This window comes from Poecile atricapillus, chromosome 6 (genome assembly GCF_030490865.1).
Source record: "Poecile atricapillus isolate bPoeAtr1 chromosome 6, bPoeAtr1.hap1, whole genome shotgun sequence".
Classification (NCBI taxonomy): domain Eukaryota; kingdom Metazoa; phylum Chordata; class Aves; order Passeriformes; family Paridae; genus Poecile; species Poecile atricapillus.
In genome coordinates this window covers 34,169,871-34,193,847 of record NC_081254.1, presented here as the reverse complement: position 1 = coordinate 34,193,847, position 23,977 = coordinate 34,169,871, and the positions used below count along the sequence as shown (strand labels likewise).

Genomic DNA, 23,977 nt, shown 5'->3' with positions numbered 1-23,977 from the left:
ACAGAATAGTTTTTATGTTTCATTAATAGGAAAAAACCCCAAACAGAAATCCAAGAAAAAAAAAAAAACACACACACAAAAAAAACCCTTAAAAAAGGCCCTCAAAATGCCCCCAGACAAAGAAACAAAAAGAAAAAACTGGTTGTGGACAAAGTTAAAAGATTTATACAAAGTTCCTGAATTATAACAACGGTCACAAAGCCAAAATTGCATCTGGCAGCAGAGAGAAAGTACAGGAACGATCTGTGACTAATACAATTGTGATTGTGCTGAGTTTTCAGGGCTGTGCCTGTACTAGCCAGGCTTCAGTTCAAACTCTGATGCTGTATGGATTGGCTGCAGGTCACCCCTGTGATTCAACACGCCTTCTGGAAAGTCTGGCTAACCTTTCCCTCGCTAGAAACAAAAATCCACTGCAAAAACCTCCTTGTCCTGCACACATTATGAAACAGAGCTTCAGAGAACGTGTCCTGTATTCCTTGTGATTTCATTTGTGATTTCATGGTGTGGGGCAGAACTGGCACACTGACAGCAATGCATGTAAATGTATTAGTGCCACTAATATATTTATTATTATGTGCCATGAGGAATTGGTGATGATGAATATATGTGTTGTCATGCCTTTAAATTTGGGAGGTTCTCTCTAAAATAGCTTCAAACATTGCCACACTCAGTATTAAATTTTCCGTTATTAAAAAAACAAAACAAAACAAAACAAACTCAAGTGTTTATTTACATTGTACACGTGGTTTTGAAATGAAACCAGTATAAAACCTATCAAAATCCCATGATGGATGGGAAAAACATCCTCCTGCAGTCCCCAGGAGGAGCCCTGGCGATGCCAGGCAGGCACTCATGGAGTGTTGTAACCAGGATCGTGTCAGAACACCCTCGCTGTGCCCTCACACCCTTCCACTGGCAGCCTCATCCCGAGGAAATTAAGGAATCCTGGCAAACTCAGTGTGAGTTTAGGGCCCTTAATAACTATACTTAATAAATGTGCATTCTTCAATTTTTACATCATGTCTGATGGCTGTCAGGATGACATAAGCACCACTCCAACTCGTGATTCTCCTGCTTTAACTACAGATTTGCCACATTAGTTAATTAAAAGTGCCAGGCAAAGGACCATGCCTTGCAGCACAAGCAGGGGAACCAGGAACACCCAGCACCCAAACCCAGCTCTTCCAGTGACTCACTGCACGGCCTTGGGCAACATAGAATATCTTTTCTACCCCTGTCTTTTCTAACTCTTCCTTTGATGAAGCCTTGGGGCTCTGCTGGATCCGTGTTTACCCAATAAAACAAATCTGCAGGCAGGCATTCTGCAAGCACACAGAAATAGGACTAAACATGCAAACCCCTAAGTGGCACATGACTCACTGTTTACACCCAGCCAGAGAAGGAGCCATTAATTAGGGTTAATATTTTAAGCCTTTCGCATCCTGAAGGGCTTCAGACGTTTTTATATATGGATTTGACTCAATCCCTGGATAAACACAACTCCCACGACATGGAGAGCTGCACACCACCACAAGAAATGGCTCCATCCAACAACAGGACACAGCTCTTGTGGCACGAGAGGAGAGGTAGAGATCAGCATCATCAGCCAGAGGGACTCAGAGAAACATGGAATCATTTAGGTTGGAAAAGACCTCTGAAGTTATTGAGTCAAACCACTAACCCAGCACTGCCAAGGCCACCACAAACCCATGTCCCCAAGTGCTGCATCCACATGGCTTTTAAATCTCTCCAGGAATGGAGATTCCAACACTGCCCTTCTACAAAGGAATTTATCCCAATATCCACCCTGAGCCTCCCCTGGCCCAGCCTGAGGCCATTCCCTCTCCTCCTGTCCCTGTTCCCTGGGAGCAGATCCCAAATCCCCCCGGCTGTCCCCTCCTGCCAGGGACTTGTGCAGAGCCAGAAATTCCCCCTGAGCCTCCTTTGCTCCAGCCTGAGCCCCTTCCCAGCTCCCTCAGGAATTCTCCAGCCCCTTCCCAGCTCCCTCAGGAATTCTCCAGCCCCTTCCCAGCTCCTCAGGAATTCTCCAGCCCCTTCCCAGCTCCTCAGGAATTCTCCAGCCCCTTCCCAGCTCCCTCAGGAATTCTCCAGCCCCTTCCCAGCTCCCTCAGGAATTCTCCAGCCCCTTCCCAGCTCCTCAGGAGTTCTCCAGCCCCTTCCCAGCTCCCTCAGGAATTCTCCAGCCCCTTCCCAGCTCCCTCAGGAGTTCTCCAGCCCCTTCCCAGCTCTGTTCCCTGCCCTGGACACTCTCCAGCCCCTCCGTGTCCTTCCTGCAGTGAAGGGCCCAGAACAGACCCCAGGATTCAAGGTGCAGCCCCAGCACAGATATTCACCTGGGGTCCTTTAACAGCATAGCTTGAGTCAGGTAAAATAAGTGAAATCTGGACAAAACAACTCCAAAAGTAAAAGAGGAGGAAGCACAAAACCAGCACCAGGTACAGCCCCTGCCACAGAGGAATGAAAACCAAGAGACAGACGACCATAAGCAGGAGGTGTTTTGGTTTGAACCTGTTCATCCACGAAATAAGTGAATGTGTCTCTGTGCTGGCACAGAAAGCAAGTAAATCCCTCCTCTGTTCTGTAATCCCCTTCATTTGTGGATGGAAAGTCAGGAATTTGCAGGAAGCACTTTGCAGTTCAATAAACGGATGAAGAGGAGACAAAAGTTCTGAGTTCAATTTGAGTTAACCAGTGACAGATCTCCTTCATGCTTTTTATTTTTAGGTGGGAAAGGCACGAATGCTGGTATGGAGCACTAATTCAGCTCTAAGTGTAACTCTGGCAAAACATGCAACTGTCTTGGGAATTGCACTTCTGTTCTGACTAATGAAACTATTCAGCTTTCAGAATACGTTATGGCAAAATAAAAACACCAGTCATGAGCATATAAAAATATAGAATATCATCTACAATCTAGAAACTGCTTGACAGAGAGCCAAAGAAAACAAAAAACCCCAGGCTGAACGCATTACAAGCCTCCAAAAGTATTTCATCTATAGTTAGAAAAGCAAAACTGAGTCTCCTTATCTAAATATGGAGCATGGGAAGCTTGCAGAAAAAAAAGAAGAAAAGGGTGAAGTGTTGTTTTGATATGTCACCAGATTTTCAATTGCCTGGCAAGAGATTGCTGTTCTCCCTTAAAAATAAAATACAAGTGAAATTACAATGAAATAAAATAAAAATAGTGATTGAAAAAAATGCTGGTGCTGGCAGACCCACTCTGGAGATGTGAGTATTTTGCTGCATGGGAAGCTGGACCAGCACATTGTCCCCACAGTGAGGGCTAATAGAAGCTGAAGATAGCAGGAAACCATTGCTGCCTAAAATGATGAATAAACAGGAGTTAAGGTCCAAGCTTTTTGCAAGCTATTTCATTTCTATGGGTCCTGAAGAATTCTGGAAACAATGTATAGGCTTCCTCAGGCTCTAGAGAGGAAGCAACGTGTTACCCAGAGACAGATTTCAAAGTGAAATAGCATTTTAGAAAAGCCACTTACATCTGGTGTCCAAGTAGTTTGTTTTTTCAAAATGTGGGCTATTAAAATATTGATGCACAAGCAGGGAAGTTTGCTTTCCTGCCTCCTCCAGTTTGTACACACGGGGGGAAAAAGCAAATCCCTTCTGACCACAAAGATACAGACGCTCATTGCCTCAGGAAACCACCAGGGAAACGAGGGCAGAAGGTCTTGTTGATTTAAAAGTGTCAAACTAAGTGTTTATTAATAAGATGCAGGGGAAACCTTAAGCTGAAGGTTTCAGCTGAAGGGCTGAAATGTCACCACAAATTAGAGATGGGTCACAACCCCGCTGCTGCTGCACCAGGCAGATGCCAAATCCTGTCTGGGATAAAGAACCAGGAACTGGCCACACTGAGGAACAAAAATCTTCAGGAGCTGGGCATGTGTTCCACGTGTGATTTCAGAGTCAGTGTCTCATGGCTGGTTTTTAAGCACGAAGAATGAAGAAACACCTCGAAATAAAGCCATTCACCAAGCTCCTCCCTTCAGTGCCAAACCACAGACATCATTTTTGTGGACAGAGTCGATTTCCAGGGCTCAAAAGGGTCTCCAGGCAAGAGCCACCTCCACCTTCCACTACTTTGGGCTTCCAGTTTCCATTTGGGTTGGGTTCTTTTATAGTTCTGTCCCCCATAAACCCTGACATTGTCCATTAAACCACCCTGAAATTTCCTCCCCTCCTGCTGGTGTTTATTTTTCAGCAGCTGTATCACACATTCTGATTTAACAAGGTAGTTATTTGCCTTGAGATGAATTCCACAATCCAGCTCTGGCAGCAAAAAAAGCATCTGCTCCCTTTGGAGTGTTGTGCAATAGTTTTGATGGGTTTCACACTCGCTGCAGTATCACACGTGCCACACAGGACAGATTATTTATTTCACCAGTCCCTGCCTATGCTGCCAAAATCCTATTTTTTCTAGGGAAGTCTTATAAATTTTGCATGTTCATATCCAAATTGTCTGCAACTGCACTGTTCCTTTCTAGTGATGTGGTCTCCTCCTTGCATTTGGAAGGATATTTAGATTGGATTCATGGCTACCACATTGATTCCAATCTTACTTCCTACTTTCAACACTCCAGCAAACTGCTCTGTGTCACCACAGACATGAGAAACGCTGTTGCTCTCTTTTATAGACTGTAAAAACAAGCACATTTTAGGACTGGAACAACTGCTCCAAGGTTTCTGTTCCTCATTGACTGCAAGATGTTTTTCCATGGAGAATTTAATCAGGGAAACGGTTCATCCTTACTGGTGCCCAGATTTTACCACCTTCTTTCATTTCCTATTGCACTCAGCAAAGCCAAATTAGTTCTAGTAATGTCTTTGACCAGATGTTCACACCTTAAGAGGAAAACAGCATTCATGCTGCTGCAAAATCTGAGCAGCTTTAGGAATACCCGCTGACAGCCTGATCCCATACTTCAAGCCCAGCTCTGTTCCTAACCACAGAGCATTCTTCACCCTTCAGATCCTGCCTTAACATGCCACACAAAAAAGAAAAAACCCTTCTGCATCTTTGATGTCACCTTCAAATAATTTACTCCAATTTAAGAACTTTGCCTCTTGCTTCAGAAAAATTCTTAAGGATGGTTTTCATGCCAGATCCAGATTTTTAAGGGGTCATTTGTACCATCCCGTTGACTTCTTTAGCCAGCAAGTATATTTCAAATTCAACAAATTATTATCCCTGTGATTTTAAGAAGTCTTTTATGCATCTGAATGACTGAAAGACACTCCAGTACAAAAAGGAAAGCTCAAACACTGAACTTGAAAGGGTATATAAAAATGGCCCATAAAAGTTCAGTCTGAGAATCAATTTCTCAGCTGACCACATTTCCATTTTAACTTTTTTTGTGAACAGATAAATTGTTGGTTTTAATTCTCAAATGCAAAGCAACATCTGTCCTGTGAACAGAGGTGCCTCAGGCCTCACCTGGGACTGGGATTTCCCAGTGCCATGCTACCAGGGCTGGCTGGAAATCCGGGTCTCCCATTCCATTTTCTCCCAGTCTTCTCAAAATTATCCTGAGCTGCAATGGGAGAGGCCAGGAGGAGAACACCACCCAAGGCACTGGGTTGTACAGCTGATAAGAGGCTTCCAAGGGCAGGTCAGACCAATTCCAGCCCTGCTGAGCAGTGGTTTCCACCACAAGCTCACCTGGATGCATTTCCTTTTTTCCAAGCTGCTTCCAGGTTCTCCCTTCCCACAAGCAGCTTCCCAGGGCAACCAGGAGCCATTTCCTCAGGCCATCAAATTAACATTTGAGGCCATGTCTGCTCTTTTCCCAAGTCCTCAAATGATCCACCACATCAGCTCAGTGTCTCCTCTCTGACTGGTGCCTCTCTTCTCTCAAGTTCAGCTTCCTGCTGCTGCCAGTCCTCTCCTTCTCACCACATCTGCTCTCCCACCACCTTGGGCTTCCAAAAAAACACTTTTTCAGCTGCCCTTCGCTCCCTGCCCCATCCTAATGCTGCCAGTGCTCATGCTGGGGACCTTTCCCTTTGCTTCTTACTGCTCTTGCTTATTTTAAGATAAAAATGAGAAAATCAGTGACGCCGTGAAAACAGAGAAAAAACAACATGGCAAAAACATTCTTGATATTGTTATGCTTTCTCTTCCTGGTTGCTGTTCCAGAAGCTTTTAAAAATGAAAAAGTTTTTAAATGATAAAGGTGGCAAGGGAGCAGCAGGAGCACTTCATCCCTCGGGTCATCCAAGAGTTCTGCGTTAGGCGAACTTAGTCATGAACTCTGGCACAAACACTTCAGTCCTCACTGGGGAATAGGTCTGAACTAAAACAACACTGCAAGATCTACACATTTTTGAGTCATGTGTTTCAAATGAAGCATTCTTGCCCGTTAAACTTGGAGGTCATTAACTGACAGACCAAACGAGGGGAGCCAACATGAGCAGCACCCCAAACAGCCACGTTCAGCTCCCTGCTTCTCCATCACGCAGCGTTTCCACGCAATATTCCTCTTGCTACGTGTGCAGAACCTCCTGGCAGCTTTTCTGCTGTGGCAGGAGGCACAATAATGCTGACAGAGGAACATTTGATACGGAGGAAGATCATAGATGGGAAGCTGCTCAGAAAACCACTTGCAGTGTAAGAGCATCTTTCCGAGCTGGCTTTAATTTCCATGTTCAAGATGCTCCCCGAGATATTTTCTATTTTAGTATCTACATCAGCAAGAGACAAATGTATCCTCTAAAAGCCATTTGTGACTTCAGTGCAGGTGCTCAAGGCAGAGTAGCACAAGCAAAACACCCCCATTTCTTCTCTGAGACAGAGTTATATCAGATAAAGTGTGTGCAAGCCAGCCAGCAAACTGGGCTGCTGTTTTTTAAGGATGCATAAAAAGTGCCATGCAATGCCATGAGAGGTGACAAAATTAACCACTGCCACCCACAAACTCGCCTTTTAAAAACATGTATCCACCTAGTTCATATATTCTCTACAACCCAGCCCAGTAAACAACTTGTCCTTTCCTTCAAACCTGAAAATCAGCAAGAGCTTTTGGAAAGGAAGATGTTGAAGTAGAGGAATTATATGTGTCTTGCTTTAACGACTCACCTGAGAATCTATTTTAATTAGTGCAATGTCTGATTTTTCATCAACATCTTTAATTTTGGCTTCATAAGTCTCCCCATTCTTCAGCTCCACCTTCACCCTGTTCTTGTTGGTGACCACGTGGGCGTTGGTCACTATCAGCCCATCTTCAGAGACAATGAACCCCGAGCCACTGGCAACAGGAACCTCCCTCTTGGAGAAAGGAAGTCTGAAAGACAATGGAAATAAAATGTTTATTGCTGCAAAAAAGCTGAAAGGTCACAAATCATTCCAAATAACACACAGCCAAAAGGAGCTTGGTGAGTCTTAATGTTTTAAGATATGTGATATTACTCTCATTAAGAAGATAAAGCACGTCCATTAGTTTAACTGATTTTTTTTTCCCATGACTCTTAAATTATCCTTAATTCTTAAGCATGACAAATATTTATTATCTCAAAACCTCTTTGCTATTTCATATCATCAATCACCATTTCTGTCATGCTGGCAGCTGTTTTCAAGAATTACAAAAAAAATAAAAATCAAGACTGGGCATCTTGTTTACTTGCGAAATAATTCAATGTGAACCACAGCAGGAGCGATCTTCTCCACCACATCTGCAATAAAGTTGTATTTGTGCCTCAGGCTGTTCGGATGTTCTTGGCCTGAAATAGAAACAGAGGACATGTCATGAGTTCTTCAAGTGACTGCAGGAGGGTCATTGCAAAACACCTGAATTAAAAAAAGCTCCGAGTGGGTATCTTTCCCTTCCTTAAAAGTCATCTGCAGCATGACCCTTGGTCCTAGATTTCCTCCCTGCTTCTCTGCACGGAGGTGGAGTGCTTTATCCCTGGAAAAATGATCCATGAAAGCTCCTGGTCTGGAGTGTGCCCCACTGGGCCCTGGGGCAGCGTGGCTTCACCCCTCTGTGGTGCCCAGGGATGAGGCACTGGAGGAGCACAGGGTTTATTCCCTGTCTGCACCGCCCCCTCTCCCTTTGTGAAAGGGATTTTGTACTCAGATGCCTCCATTGCTGCTCTCCTTTTCTGGATGGTCTACTTAGCCTGTATGGTCTTCTGAGATTAAACAAACGAGCTCTGTTCCTCTGCCAAAATACGCCTTCTTGGAGGTTTTTGAAGTCTCAGGCTGCTGCATTTGTGAAATGCTGAGGACACCGAGGTCCTGACCCCAGTGCAAGCCCTCAGCAGCTGCTGAGAAAGTTTAACTTGGGTACAAGGTTGGGCTTCCTTTCCCACCAGTGTCCCCACACAGCCTGACCCAGCCTGGCACCTGCAGCTGGAAGCGCCTTCCACTCAACCACACTCAGGGCATCATTCCCAGTGATGCCCCCTGAGCTCCATCAGCTCCATGGAGGGGTGGATCCCACCCTGCCTGGAGTCACTGAGCCACCCCCAGGGCTGTAAAACAGATATGACAACACAATGGGACCACAAAGCTCTGCATTCCAGGGCACTGCTGGAACAAAAGCTCCTGGTCACTGGGTATTCAACAGGGGCCAGTGGGATTTTTCACAGCCACTGGATCCCCAACTCTCATTGTGACCAGCACAGAACCTGTCTGCACCAAGAGATGTCTAAAAATCTCTGGGAAAAACTCACAATTCTGACACAGCTTCTCCTCCTCAAGCAGCTCAGGGGCAAGAAAAAAAATAAATTTTAAAATGTCCTTTTTAAAATTGGGAGCAGCTATGCAAACTGTGAGCACCCCTAAGAGTTATTTTGCATTCCTTTAGAGGCAAGGTACACCCTTTGTTTTCATTTCAGTTTTATCCAGTGCATCCATCTCATGTTATCAGGCACAAGCCAAGCCTGGAACAGACTTTCAGGAGTATTAATGTGGTGTGCTGCTCCCATCCATCTTTGCCATTTGACTCCTAAATCCACGCAGGGATTAAAGCAATAAGCAGCTTGTGGGTGCTCTAAGTGCCTTTGACGGTGTAAGAGGACGATTTATTTGCAGAATCACAGGGGACCAAGGCCTATCCCATAAAACCATCCCAATGCCGAAACCCTGAATGCCCTTTGCTACTGGGAAAGCCAGAGAGGAAAACCATGCAGATTTTTAAGTACACACTGGAGGCAATAATGATTTGGGAACAACACTTTTAACACTAACCAGACACTGGTGTGCTTCGGGGCCAGCATGTTCCAGGTGACTTCCCAATGCCAGCCAGCACACACTGCCCTCAAGAGAGGGGTGCATGCTCCACCCAAACACCATCTGTCACTCAAGAACAGGGTTTTTTCCTTATTTATGCCCTGTGAAATATCCCAAGGGCGTTTAAATGCAGCTGGCACAGCAGTAACCACAAAATCCACTGTGCTGTTTCAGAAGTGTTTATCTGCTTTATGAAGCAGCAACATTGATCAGGAAACTTCTGTCCTCACCTCTCTGTTTTCCTCAAGAGTATTCAGTGCCTTCTGATTTACACATGAGCTGTTGCCCTTGGGCTTTCACCCCACAGAGGCTTGCTGATTGAGAAATATCAATTTACCAAACGATTTATATTCCCTACTAGGAATATTCAGTATCAGATAAGTCGTGTCATTGCTCTAAAGCTGGAAATTCCAACAGGGATAGCTTTGGGAAGCTGCTACAATAAGAAATGCAGTTTGGAATGATGCATTTAATGCACTTGCATTAAATAGGTGCTTGGACAGATGATCAGATGGGATTAACGTGGTGCTGGGCTAAAACGCCACAGGGCACTGCTGCAGACATCGATCTGCTTTTTGATCACTGCTTAAAAAATGATTTCATCTCAGCTGCAATGCTGTAGACATCCAAAGGTCACATCCTGCCCTTGGGAAAAGAAAATAAAATAGCTCCACGGATGAGGGAGCTACACAGGCAAAAGCAGAGCTTTTTTTCATGCCTTCAACCTTTTTTGCTTTTAGCTATTGAAAAAGGATATCCAGGCTGTACATGGTGAGACTGCTAATACTTCACCTCAGAGCTGCCTTCCCTTGGAACTGGAGCCTACAAAAGCCAGGATTTCAGAGGCAACAGTATTTTGTCCATAATCCACCCCCTTATGCAGTCCCAAACTACACTGCAGAGTGAAAAAAAAAACCCAAAGTTCATAATTTCCTACTTTGAAAAAGTTAGATAATAAATACTAATTCATGGCATACTGACCCAAAAAACTCCCAGCAGCTGGCCACGCCTGCCTATTGCTTATGTATTAGGAATTCCTGCATTGTGTAACACAGTTTTGCAACAGCTCTTGAACCACTGCCCATTTAAATGGAAAACATACCTTTTAAAAGCAAATAAACAACAGTCAAAGTGCTAATCCTAATGAATTCACTGATGAATGTTAATGAAATATTCCCGTGAACTTGTCTTTATCATCAACATAAAATCTGAAGGCTGCAGTAGATGTATTGATACGTTGTAAATTTCTTTTATCACGGAGATAAGGAACAATGAGAGCAAAAAAATACCACAAGCTAATTGCTCTTTGGGATTACTGAGTTCCACGTGGGGAGCTGAGAGCTGCACTGATCTTTCCTACAAGAAACCACCTCTGTGTGAAGTTTTACCTCAGATTTGAACACAAACTACCACGTGGAAGCCCAAATGGCCATAAAAACACCAACATTACAAATTTAATAGGGGCAGATGCTCGTTCCTCAGGAACCAAATTTAATAGGGGCAGTTTCCAGCCATCACCAGCCACTGCAGAAGAGAGCAGTGAAACTGAGAACTTCACCAAGTATACTTTCCTCTTCTCTCTTACACATCTATTTTCCAGCTGTACCAATAGCTCAGGGCCTTAGGAGCAGATACATGTTTTCATTTTTGATTTGGGGGGGATTTATTTTTTTTGTGGGGGCAGTGTTTTTTCGGTTTGCTTCCAAATCATTGAGAGTTGGGCTTGAATAAAGCTCTAGTTCCTAAATACCTTCAGGCTCTGACGTTCAAATCTTCCCAGACTGCTCCTCTATTTATATGCTGTGATTGTTGTGTTTTGTAACGTTTTTATTGAACTATTGCACAATGCCCTAAATGCCCACGAGCACGGCTAAGAAACCTTTATTAATGACATTATAAAGATGATTGCTGTGAATTCAGTTAATGACAAAAAAAAAACCCAAAATATAAATAGGTTATAGCATGAAGAATTCCCAAGGCAACTAATTCTTCAAGGACTTCAAAGGTGTGCTGGCTGCCTGCCCTGAAATGAGAAGGGAAATCTCTGCCAACTGGCATTAACAGGGCTAATAATCAGTAAACAGACTGCTAGGAGGGCAAGACAGAGTACCAAGCCATGAAAAAAAGCACACCCAGCTGTAAACAACTGAAGTAATTTGGTTTCATAAAGAGGAGCCAAAAAGCAAATTAAGATCTGGGTTCTGGTTAGGTCATTACTCAAAGTGGCATCGATGCACTGATGCTCACAGCTCATACATGCTGCTTTTGGTGGTTATTTTGAGCTAAACTGCAGAGATGCTTTGGAGATAGAAATCTCACCAAAGTAACCTCTCCTCTTCTGCTGGCAGAGCTGTGTCTGCTGCTCTGGAAGGGCTTCTCTCGGCGTAGGGAAGAGAGCAGGTCTTCAAACAAAGCTTTGGGCACATCTCAGTCAGACATGGGGCTTTTCCCCACCCAGTTTTCACCCTTTTCAAAAAAGGGTTCTGCTTTCCTTCACCAGGACCTTCTCACTGAGGTAAGGAGCAAAGTAATTATCCCATTTAATGGGATTTTTTGTCTTAGGCATGATGAGAGGGGGGGAAAAGGCACATCCCAGCAACTCTCTCTGTGCCACCTTCACTGAAGGGCTGCAGTCTAGGGGATAACTAAAGATATTAAACTACCAGGCTGCTGAAAATAGGTGATAATTTCCTCCTGCACTCACCACTTGTTTTAGACACACAGGGTTTGAAAACATGGCTTGGGTTTGGAATTCTCTGCAGAACGAAACCAAAAGAGCTCCAGCACTCACGAAACCTCTGGGCTGCCAGAACCGGTCACTACTGACACAAACCACAAACCAAGTTTTACTTGGAGAACTTCCACCCTCCCAAATAAAAATCCAGCTGCTGGTGTTTGTACAAACTTCCATTCATGCCATATGAAAACCTTTGAACCTCTGACTATGGAAACAAAAAAAAAACTCCAGCAAAGGTGCTCAGCTCACTGAAAACAGGGGGATCAGCAAGCCCTGCTGGAGATAGACAAGGAAAAAGTGTGGGAATCTGCTGCCACACTTTCTTTTTTTAAATTACAGAAAACTGCAAGCCTAAATATTCCACTTCCTATTCAAGGATAAATTGTGTAATTCACCAAAAAAAAGGGTGTTACGCAATGAAAACACTAAGAAAATAAGGAACAACATTCTACGTGTCACAGGCAATTTGCTCAAGAGCAACTCTTAGGTCATTGGAGGGAATTTTGAGAGGTCTAAACCACAGCACCTTGTTAATACAGATGCTATTGCATCAGTTATTTTTTTCCCCCTGCATAATCCATGCAGAAACTCAAGACACTTCACAGATTTCTGGGAAGATAATCTGTGTTACTGTGACATCCCTAAAAGCAAAAATATTTTCATAGCCCTAAATAATGGTGGAATAAAATGTTTGAAATCTCTCCAAACAGTAAACTGCACAAATCTGGTCTTCACTTAAAATATTTCCTGCAGCAAGAACCACTGCAAGATTAAAGTGAGGATTTTAAGTGAAATTGCTATTTGGCATAAATGCACACGTGCAAAGTCCATTTTCATCATCATAATATTTAGATGATCAATTCTTTCTTGGCAGTCTTCAACAAGGACTTTGTATTTTCCCTTCTAATCCAAGAGCAGAAACTCATTCATTTTAATCACAGATTTTAAACAAACCCAAAAGAGCTGCCAAGCTAAACAAAACAGGGAATCTACACAAAGTTCCTAGAACAGAACAGCTCTCAAATTAATGGTAACACAGGACAGTTTTCAGACCAATGTGTGGTCCCTCATAGAACAAAAACACGCTTGAGGAACAAAATAAAGGTGAAAAATTTCACGTTTTAATTGATATTCTACTCATTCACTACTGGCCACAAATGAATGCTTGCCCTGAGAAGAGCTTGAAAGGGAAAGGTATTGAGAATCCAACTGTGGGAATGAATAAAAGCAGATATTGGCAACACAAGAATGATACCAATATCTCCCATCTCATCCCTGGCAGTGCCCAAGGGCAGGTTGGATGGAGCTTGGAGCAGCCTGGGGTAGTGGAAGGTGTCCCTGCCATGGCAGGGGCTGGAATGAGATGGGCTCTAAGTCCCTTCCAAGCCAGACCACTCTGTGATTGTAAGAATTACCGAGTTACATGGAGAGAATGACATAAAGAGCTCTTGTGTACTTATAAAACAACAACAAAAAGTATTTGAAGATAATGGAATTGCCAAGCAAAGCCCTCAGAGAACTTTGGTCCAGCCTCTTTAGTCTGGCTTTTTTCTTAGTGGGAATCAGATCTCTTTGGCATCCAGGATGTTCAGGATGTTCTTGTCACTGAAAATGGTCAATGGGCAAATTCCTCATGCAGCATGCCCAAAGTTTTCCTCTAGGAAGTTCCTATATAATTTCAGGTTTACACTTTCATTTTTAGCTAAACGGGAGCTTTTCCTACCACTTATCTACCAGGCAGAATAAGTGGGAAGTTAATCAGATACAGAATATTTTTGTTACAACTCAGCTGCTGAATTGTTATAGATCACAGGATTGGAAGGTTCTGCAAAGAAGGAATGCCCTGGATGGGTGCATCTTGGTCCAAGCCGTGTTACTCAGTCTCCATGCAACTTGTGAAAAGGAATTTGTGCTTTAGCGTCCTAGATTTAGCTCTAAAATGGGCATAACCCCTGTTTTATCTGATTGGAACAATCTTGGGCTTTAGCAACCCTTGCAGAACCTCACAGGGAGAAAATATGTATATAAAAACTCTCAGGAATGCCAGAAATTCCTTTATAAACCAAGTGCGCTGCCTGCCCCTGCAAAACACCCAGTTACAGCAGCAAGGAGCAAAAACCTTTTGAGGTGATGAGGCTCAAAAGCAACTGGGTGTCAGCAGGGAGGGCAGGAATCCAGAGAGGAGCGACAGCTCCACCTAAAACAACAGGAAACTGCAATTCCTTCTGTAAACAGCAGCGGTGAGGTGGGAGGAAACCCAGCTTGTGCATAAACAGGCAGGGCTGCAGCCCAGGGATGCAGGAACGCAGCCCTGGGAGCAGGAACACGCCGTTCCTGCAGCACCATTGCCATATTAATACAGTGCTGAGGGGGGCTCAGCCCAGATGACTAATTAATTAATTAGTTGGGAGCCAGAAGCCCTCTGACAAAGGCACAGAGCTCTGGCAGTGCCCTGCACAGGATGGCATGAGCAGGGGAGGCAGCGTGCAGGGAGATGCTGGGACACACGGAATAAAGGTGAAGAGCAATTCAGGACGAGGGCAAAGAGTGCTGAGCTCCAAAGTGACATTAACAGCAGCCCTGTCTGAGCTGGAAACACCAAGAAATGTAAGGCAGGTAATTATGGAAAAGAGTCTGCCCCATTTCCTGCAGACAGAGGAACAGAATTTTTCAGCCAACAGGTTTAAAGCGGACAATTCTCTTCTCTGCAGAAGGCTGAAAATACAACAGATGAGTCAGGAATAATTTCTCTTCTCCTTTTTTTCCAGCCCTGCTCAGTTTGTGTCGCTTCCACTTCGGGTCATCACCCTGCTTTACCTCCCAGCTCCAACTCACAGCAGGCAGAGAACCAGCAAAATAACCTCCAAATGCCCATTAAGTACCAACGACGTGGTAATTCCTGTATCCCACATGTAACCAGCAGCTGTCTGATCTTGAGAATTCCTCTTAAAATTATAAACCCATTAAGATCTCACTTTAAGTATGTGAGAAACTTTAGCACTGCATCTTCAGAAGAAATCCCTGCTTAAGGGAGACTTAGCTTCAACTTCCAGGAACCCTGGTATGAAGACACCAGGGAATAAAAACAAGTTCTTGTTTTCATGCTTCTTAAACTTCTCTCTAGCCTAAAAAAAACAAACCAAAAACTCTTAAGGGGAAAGCCTATAAAAAGCTTCCTAAGATGCTGCTTTTCTGCAGCTGGAGAAGGCATTGATTTCACCACTGCTGTGGCAGGACTTAGGAGTGCCATGAAGCTGATACAAATAAGGATCAAATCTATAGGAAAAAATAGACAGAAAATCCTCAGAACAGTAATAAAACAGTAAGTATCACTCCTACTCTGACGTGTTGTAATTGTACAGTGCATGAACCCAGCATAACTACATTTCAAAAGCCTCAATAGCCTGAAAAATCTGTCAGTACAAATACTTTGGCAGCATTTTCTACATCTGTCTCAAGAATCACTCCGAGACCACCCAGATTTGGTTTAATGCAGACATCAGAAATCAGTGCACGGCTGGGAAATGAACCTGGAGTGATGTGGATCTTCTGCCACCCTACCTGGAGAGCTGCAATCAGGGGGTGGCTCTGCCCCTGGTGAGGCACTGTCACACAGAGCCCTGCTGCTCCTGTAGTTCCTCATGGAAGGTTTAAAGGACAGCAGGTTTCAATTCCACTCTCTCAAATATGCGCTTTTCAAAGACATTTAGAGTTCTAATTATTAAATTCACTGCTCCCCTATCAACAGTAGCTATTGAAATATTGGTATTCTTATCTACACACCTATCCTGCTTTATTTTATGGACCATCTGAGTATTTTTTATATTAATAAGAGGCTTCTGCTTGCCCACTTTTAGTGTCTGAATACAAAAGCAAACCAGGGTTAGCCAAGCTTTACCTTCATAGATTGAGGTCTACACAGAGATAGAGAAAGGGCAGACATTCCAAACAGGGCCTGTGCTGTCCTGGAAAAAGGAGTGAATCATCCCTTTGCCACCACAAATACTGAAGCATGAGATTCCTGGGGGGCTGTGTTTATTTTGGGGGTGGGATGGTAGGAGGGGAGAGACTTGTTTGGGTTTCTTTTTCTTCCTAGTGCTTGGTCCACCCACTCCTTCCCTCCTCCAAGAAGATTTTCTGTGGATGCAGATCGACAGATCATCGATGCTCTTAGCAGGGCAAAGCCAAAACTGCAGCCTGAAAGTTTGAGAAATAGAGTAATGGAAAAGAAAAGTAATGGAAAATGGAGCAGCAACGCTGGCAAGGGGCAGAAAACTGAGCAGGGACTCATGAAAGCTCAGTTTGCTCTCAGCTCTGCTGCTGGCTGACCTTGAGCAAAGCTCTTTATCTTTCCCTGCCCTAGATTCACTATCTGTGAAATGGGGCAATGACAGCGGTCTCTGGAAAAATATTGAGAGCTCCTCCTAATGTTCCCCCCTGCTACAGAAAATATTTCAAATTTTAGACCACTGGGGAACTTCTCTGCATGACTACCAGATTGAATAGGAGTTATTTTATCCATCAGTTGTCTGGCAACAAAAATATGTGCAAATCCAAGTGCTACCAGAAACATTTTAAGCACCATAGGTCACATCCAGTGTCTCACTGGGATTTCTAGCAGCAGTTCTGCAAAAGGGGATGTAGGAACTGTTCTCTGCACATCCCTCTCCCATGTCTCACCAAAAAAAAGGCTTTACAAGAGTGAGGAGATGGAAAGACTGAGAAACCTTGATGGGGAAAAATGGCATTGACAAGAATGAGGTTTGGATAACCAGTACCACAGAGTTTTAATGGCACTGCCACCCCACTGCTGGCAGTGACAGTGACACCAGCCTGGTTCCAGCCTGCAGGAAAGGCAGAGGAAAATGCATCTGCTCACACATGAAACACATATTTGTTTTGTTTTTCCATTTTTTTTAACTCCAGAATCAAACTCCTGGCAGAGCATTTGTAAGAAATTGTACAGCCCAGCTGACCTGCAGCCTTGTGCTTCACCTTATCAGTGCTCCAGGGTACCTGGTATTAACCCAGAAATCCAAGAGCTGCTCTGCCTGCCTGCGTAATTCACCTCCAGCTGCTAAAATGTGGTAGCAAAGACCTTCTCAGTTCACTGAACTTTAAAATAACTTGTCACCTGTGTCTTGTCTCACAATTTTAAGATATTTTAACTCTCCTGTTACCTACAGATATAAGGTCAGTGTCCATAGTATAAGAACAATTATTCTATAGCCCTTTGATACAAGGGAGTGGAGGCTTAGTTTTTAGTTATATTCTTCTCTTTGAAGCAGGACAACCAATTTGGGAATCGCAGTGACCTGCATCCAGAAGGCAAAACAAAGTCTTTTATTCTACATCCTGAACACAGCCTCCAAAATAATGTCAGGTATTCACTTGGGCCCAGTTACAGAGGCAGTGGCACTCACTGCCAAGTCCAGCCAGAGATCCCAGAGGCCCCAGCAGCTTCTGGGAGTGAGGAATGGCTGTATTTACAACACAAGTTAAGTTCCACAGTACCCCAGTTTCTATTTCTGACGTTGCTTTCTTTCACTCCAAGCACACGTACATTCACATTTGAAAAATATTTTCCAGCTTCTCCTATTTCTTGGGCGGCAGAGCCTGGGAGCTGCTCGGGATATGCTGCCTCCCTCATCCAGACTCTTAACAACACTCCTGCTGCTTACTCATGGCCTCAAGTATTCCTGCCCAGTCCACAGGTACTTTTAAATTTCAAAGCCCAGAAGATGAAAGGATTGAACCTTTCCTTGTCCTAAATCTGTATTTACTGACTTGACTGTTTGAAGTCTGGAGACTACGAAATTACTGCCTGCTCCCTGGGAAGGAAATCTAGATGTGGAAAGGGGAAAAGGTGACCTTCTTCTGACAAACCACTTCTTACCTTATAGTTGCCTCCTCTCTGAGCTGGCTACTTGGCTTTGGAAAAGCTTTTTAATCTCACACTTGGGAATTGGTTCTCTTCTGGAAAGATGTTGCTATTTATTTCCATTGCCTTCGGTGCCTCTTCTCTCCCTCCCTCCCTCCCTCCCTCCCTCCCTTCTGCTGCTGCTGCTGCAAAATAGACTGAGGAAAATTTGGAAAAGAATGATGTTCAGACCACCCAAACAGCAACTGAGGGAGGAGATGAAATTTAGCAGCACTGCAATGCTCATTTGTGCACTCAGACCCAAAAACCTGGTCCTGCTGGGTCATTTTTAATAGACTTGGCACGTGCCAAGTAACCTGCCAAAGTCTCCCAACACTTCTTCAGCACACACCTCATAATAATAAAACCAGCACCATGTGCCTGTTATTATCTTCGGGGAAACAGCTGAAAGCCTTGTTCATAACAACAGTATCAACTTCCCTCTTGATAAATACCTGGCTGGCTTCCCGAGCCTCACAGATTTCCCGGCTGTTTCTCTCCCAGCCCAAAGCCCAGGCTGGCAGCTCAGCAGTGCCAGCCCAGCAGTGCTACCAGCACAGGAACGCAGGCAGCTCCATCTCCTGCATCTCTGCCGCACTGAGCTCACTCTTTCGCTGCTTTAGAAGGACTCAGTGAATGACAAACGAGTTATTGACCGCAGAGCTCCTTTTCTCCTGCCAGATAATTACACAGAGACATTGGATGCAGTTTTGCCTGGTGCATTTCGGAACACAAAGCCACTTTGCAAGAAACTGAGTGGCTTTTTTGTTTGTTTGTTTTTTTGTTTTTTGCTTCCTCCTCCCTGTCTCTAGAGCTGTGAAATCAGGTGATGAAGTAGCCAAGCCTGGATCTCAGTGATACACAGCTTTCTAGACTGGGAGCTAGCCCTCACCTCTGCGTTCTCCTCAGGCAATCAAGCTGTAATGACCTGTTTAATCTAAACCCTAAGAGCTCCCTTCAAACCCCAGATGTGTGAGCAAGCCTGGGACAGAAGTGTGAGCCACCTGTGGCAGATGCCAGCAAGCTAAGGACTGCTGAGCTCACTGGGACACCACACTAGACACAGTAAACCTAATAAAAATATGAAAACATATAAAACCAGCTCAAAACCAGGCAGAAAACAGTTAGAAATGGAGAGCAAGGAATGTTCTTCTTCCTCAGGTTAATGAGGAAAGGACAAATCCAGGTTAGTTTATATTTTACAGTGCGAAAAGCACTAGGTGGAGAGAGGGGCACGCTGTCCCAAAACACCTGCCAACACTTGTGGGAAAAATGAGGAAGGGAATAAAGCCTGGTTTAAGTTGTGTGCTGAGCCTTCCTCTCTTGGTCAGCAGGAGGGATTTAAAGCCACCAAAAACATATTTGCAGAAGAAAAAGAAAACATCCTCCCAGCACGCTGAACCTCACCACTGAATATTGAGGTCGGGTGGGACTGACCTCGCTCCTGGGTGTGGGATGCTCTTACACATCCACAGTTTCTGCCCAGAGGACATTCACCTTCTCTTTTGTATTTTCAGTGGTATCAGCACACACAGAGCTGCAGCAGCACGGGCTCTGAACATCCTCTGGCAAGGTCTCTCATGCTCTGATGGGAAGGGAAGATTTCTTTGGTGACAGCTTCAGGACAAGCAAGGACACACCAGGATGGGCAGCACTGCCCGTGGCTCAGCTGGACACTGCTGGGAAGGGCTTGTGTTTTGTAAGGCTCATTTTGCAAAGAGAATCATCCCCCTTATGCACACAGAGCCAGAGCAACCTGCTCCTGCCTCTGCTGCATCCTCCCAAACACAGCTGGTGTTTGAAGAGGTTCCCTGGGAATCCCTGACAGACAAAAAAACAGCAGCAGGAGCAGACTGCAGTAGATGAAAATGACAGAAAGTTTTGCTTTATTTTAAGCAATATTCACATCATTGTACTTGACCAGCTACTGAGATAGTGTGAAGTTAAAAAACAATAGCAAAAAGTGCTTTCCAAACACTTTCTTTATGTTCCCATCCTTTTATTTCCCTAGGCTGTTGCATTGTATTGACCAAATTATTTATGTGGGTATGCTGCTATGAAAAAATGGCTAGAGGTAATGCAACCTTTAGGTAGAAAGAGCACTCCTGATGACAAACTCAAAATAAAATTAAAAATTAACTACTTTAAGGAGCCAAATATTAGGCAATGCTTTTTCAAAACATTGATTCAAGCACTTTACAGCCTGCTCTCCCTCCATCCCTTTTATTTCAGGTTTTTTACATATGAAAAAAAAAAAGCTTTGCTGGTAGCAATGTTTGCTCTTATTCAGGAATAAACATGTGCTACTGATTGGCTTCTCCAGCACTTTCTTTTTGTTCTAGAGGTGCAACAGGGCAAAATTATTATCTGGAATTGCTCCTGATGGATCTACAACAGCAGAGCTTTCCCAGACAGGGACTCTGTGCAGCCCGTGCATTTTCTCTACCCCCCAGCAGAGGCACGTATTGCTCCCAGCTCAAACACAGCCCCAATTCTGCAAACCTTCAGCAGAAAAGGCTGAGAAAACAATATTGGTTTCACAAATCGAGAATAAAAACCGCAGGGCATTGTCTTACACCGGGCATCAGGAAACTGTGGCGTGAAAGGTTTGATTGTCTCCAGTGTCAGCAAATGCCAGCTCCGTGTTGTGCCATGGAGCACAACACAGCTTTGACACTGAGGGCACAACCAGGGGCACAAAAAATGGATTGTGTTGGCAGCAAAGCTGTGAGTTTGATCTGTAGGCTGAACACACAGCCACTACACATCAGAATGTTTTCCTGTTGGAGAGATGATGGCTAAGTATAGAAAAAGATGGGTTTTAAAAGAAAGGAAGTCCAGAAATGACTGAACTTATACCAAAAAGAATTAATCCTCGCTAAAACAGCGCTGATGTACTAAAAAGTGTCTACCACTACAGAAATAAAGGCTTAATTCATGTTAATTTTTACACATTACCCCCTGTTGGTGCTGAATGGCTTGGAAGGGATACACAGCCTCGGCTTACGAGGTTTAATCCTGCCTGTATTAGGGGCTGCATCTTGTGACGATCATCCCTTGCTTATCCCAGCACGGCTTTGCCCCGCTTGTGTCACATCCTGCACTCCCCAAACCACACCAAACACTTCTCCGGCCACTCCAGACGCTTCGTAACCAGGCAATGCCTTTTTACACCCTTTACAAATGATCTGCATCCATCCCACAGCTCCGAGTGCTCACATTGACCCGGCAATGCCCTTTTACACCCTTTACAAATGATCTGCATCCATCCCGCAGCTCCGAGTGCTCACATTGACCCGGCAATGCCCTTTTACACCCTTTACAAATGATCTGCATCCATCCCACAGCTCCGAGTGCTCACATTGACCCGGCAATGCCCTTTTACACCCTTTACAAATGATCTGCATCCATCCCGCAGCTCCGAGTGCTCACACTACATTCGGTAGTGACAGCTGACAACTAAAGAATGCCGAGGGAGAAACGCCACGCATTGTTACTTATGGGCGGCCATCTCCATCCTCCAAAAACCCCGACAAAAGCAAACACTGAACTCCAGACTGAGCTTAACACGCTGTTAACAGGCTTCTCCCTTTCCAGCAAGCCTTTCATTAATCAGAGCGCATCTGCTAAGCCGGGCCAAGGCAGGCAGCAGCCTGCTCTGCCCACCCCTTTGCTCCATCGCTTCTGAACGGCTCCTGCATTCCTGCCTTTATTCCCCGGGGCATTTCCCTGTCACAGAGCGCCGGGACGGGAGCGCACTCGAGTTTATTTCTCCAAACTTCGCTGGAGCCGCATAGCCGGCCCCGGCTCCTCAGCAGCTTCTGAGCGTTTGCACCAATTTCCCCCAGTTTCGAGCCCAGCATCACCCCTCGGGGGGTGGGAGATGAGTTAAGTCGGGTACAGAGGTTTTTTCCCCCCCTGCACTTGGCAGCCGCTGTCGAACCGCATTCCTGCTCCGCTTTCTGGCTGAGCTGGAGCGCCCGGCTTGAGCAGAGGCCAAGCCTCGGCTGCGGCTCCTCTCCGCGGGGCTCCGGCCGGGGAATCAATCGGCTGCGGGGATGATGGGGCCGAACCTCCGAGCCTTCATCCTCCTGAGCCCCGGGACATCCCACTCTCTCCCCGGGACATCCCCCCGCTCCCCGGGACATCCCCCCGGCTCCCCGGGACATCCCCCCGCTCCCCGGGACATCCCCCCCGCTCCCCGGGACATCCCCCCGGCTCCCCGGGAGATCCCCCCGAGCCCCGGGGCATCCCCCGGCTCCCCGGGACATCCCCCCGGCTCCCCGGGACATCCCCCCGCGCATCCTCACCCTGCCCGCAGGCTCCGCGCTGGATGGCGATGATGGGAGGCTGTCGGAGGCGCTCGGCACGGCGGCTGGCGGCCCGCAGCTGGCAGTGGCTGCTGTAGGTGACCGCATCGCTGCCGCACACGGGTTCGCTGCTGGTGCACTGGCAGCGCCCCGCGGCCGCCCGCTTGCGCACCGTGGCCGAGGCGGGCACGGCTCCGGGGGGCAGCACGCACTGCAGCCCCTCTCCGCAGGGCGGCCCGGCTCCCCCGCACGCCTCGCCCTCCTCCGCTCCGCACACGCGGCAGCAGCCGCAGGCGTCGGGCACCGGCCCGCCCGGACAGGCTGCGGGCAGCGCCGGGCAGCGGGAGCGATCGCAGCGCTCGGGGCAGGCGGGCGGAGGAGCGGCCAGCAGTGCCGGCAGCACGGAGGGCAGCAGGGCCGCCAGCAGCAGCGTCCAGCCCCGCAGCGGCATCGCGGCGGCGGCTCCGGGGCGGCGAGAGCGGGGAGAGCGGTGAGAGCGCCGGGGGCCGGGCGGCCGCTTTAAGGAGAGACGCGGCGGGGCGGGGCGGGAGAGCGGGCACGGCCCCCCCGGGCTGGGACACCCCCACACTGCCCCCCCGGGACCGCGACATTCCCCCGGGACAGGGACATTCCCCCGGGACAGCGATATCTCCCTGGGACCGCGACATTCCCCCGGGACAGCGACATTCCCCCGGGACAGCGACATCCCACCGGGACAGCGACATTCCCCCGGGACAGCGACATCCCCCCGGGACAGCGACATCCCATAAGGACAGCGACATTCCCCCGGGACAGCGACATCCCACCGGGACAGCGACATCTCCCTGGGACCGCGACATCCCCCCGGGACAGCGACGTCCCATAAGGACAGCGACATCCCACCGGGACAGCGACATCCCACCGGGACAGCGACATCCCAACCCCGGGACAGCGGCATCCCACCGGGACAGCGACATTCCCCCGGGACAGCGACATCCCACCGGGACAGCGACATCCCACCGGGACAGCGACATCTCACTGGGACCGCGACATTCCCCCGGGACAGCGACATTCCCCCCCCGGGACAGCGACATCCCAACCCCGGGACAGCGACATCCCACCGGGACAGCGACGTTCCCCCGGGGACCGCGATATCCCCGCGGGACAGCGACATCTCCCTGGGACAGCGACATCCCCCCGGGACAGCGACATTCCCCCGGGACCGCGACATTCCCCCGGGACAGCGACATTCCCCCGGGACAGCGACATCCCACTGGGACAGTGACATCCCATAAGGACAGCGACATCCCACTGGGACAGTGACATCCCATAAGGACAGCGACATCCCACTGGGACAGCGACATTCCCCCGGGACAGCGACATCCCAACCCCGGGACAGCGACATCCCAACCCCGGGACAGCGACTCCGGCTCTGCGGGGAAACCTGGCGGTGAAAGCACAATAATCGCGACAGGCGATAAGGGTCGGGGAAAGGCTGATAAGGCGCTCCTGCCAGCAAGGGAAGGGGGGTGCCAACGCTTCCCCACCTCGGGAATTACGGGAAAGCAGCCCAAAGGAAGCGCCGATAAGGTTTCCAGCTGTGATAAGGGGATGGGGGGAGCGCGGCGCCGGTCCCGTGCTGGAAGGTGTGAAGCGATACATCCATTTAATGTAAATGTATGTAAATATCCCCAGCAGGAATGCCCGGTATTCCTGTGACATTCCCGGCTCAGCAGGAGCTGGCCGGTACCCGAGGGGTG

The 23,977-nt window shown here is 46.9% G+C and overlaps 1 protein-coding gene across 1 annotated transcript in view; it reads right to left on the bottom strand.

Moving 5' to 3' along the window:
- The window catches only part of HTRA1 (HtrA serine peptidase 1), a 32,166-nt gene extending 9,419 nt beyond the window's left edge, over positions 1–22,747 (bottom strand). The window contains exons 1-3 of the mRNA XM_058840904.1: positions 22,239–22,747; positions 7,659–7,758; positions 7,118–7,322 (exon numbers count right to left, since the gene is read on the bottom strand). Coding sequence (XP_058696887.1) covers positions 7,118–7,322; positions 7,659–7,758; positions 22,239–22,689 — 756 coding nt within the window. The 5' untranslated portion in view covers positions 22,690–22,747. The remainder of the gene's footprint in view (positions 1–7,117; positions 7,323–7,658; positions 7,759–22,238) is intronic.
- Between the last annotated feature and the right edge of the window lie 1,230 nt (positions 22,748–23,977).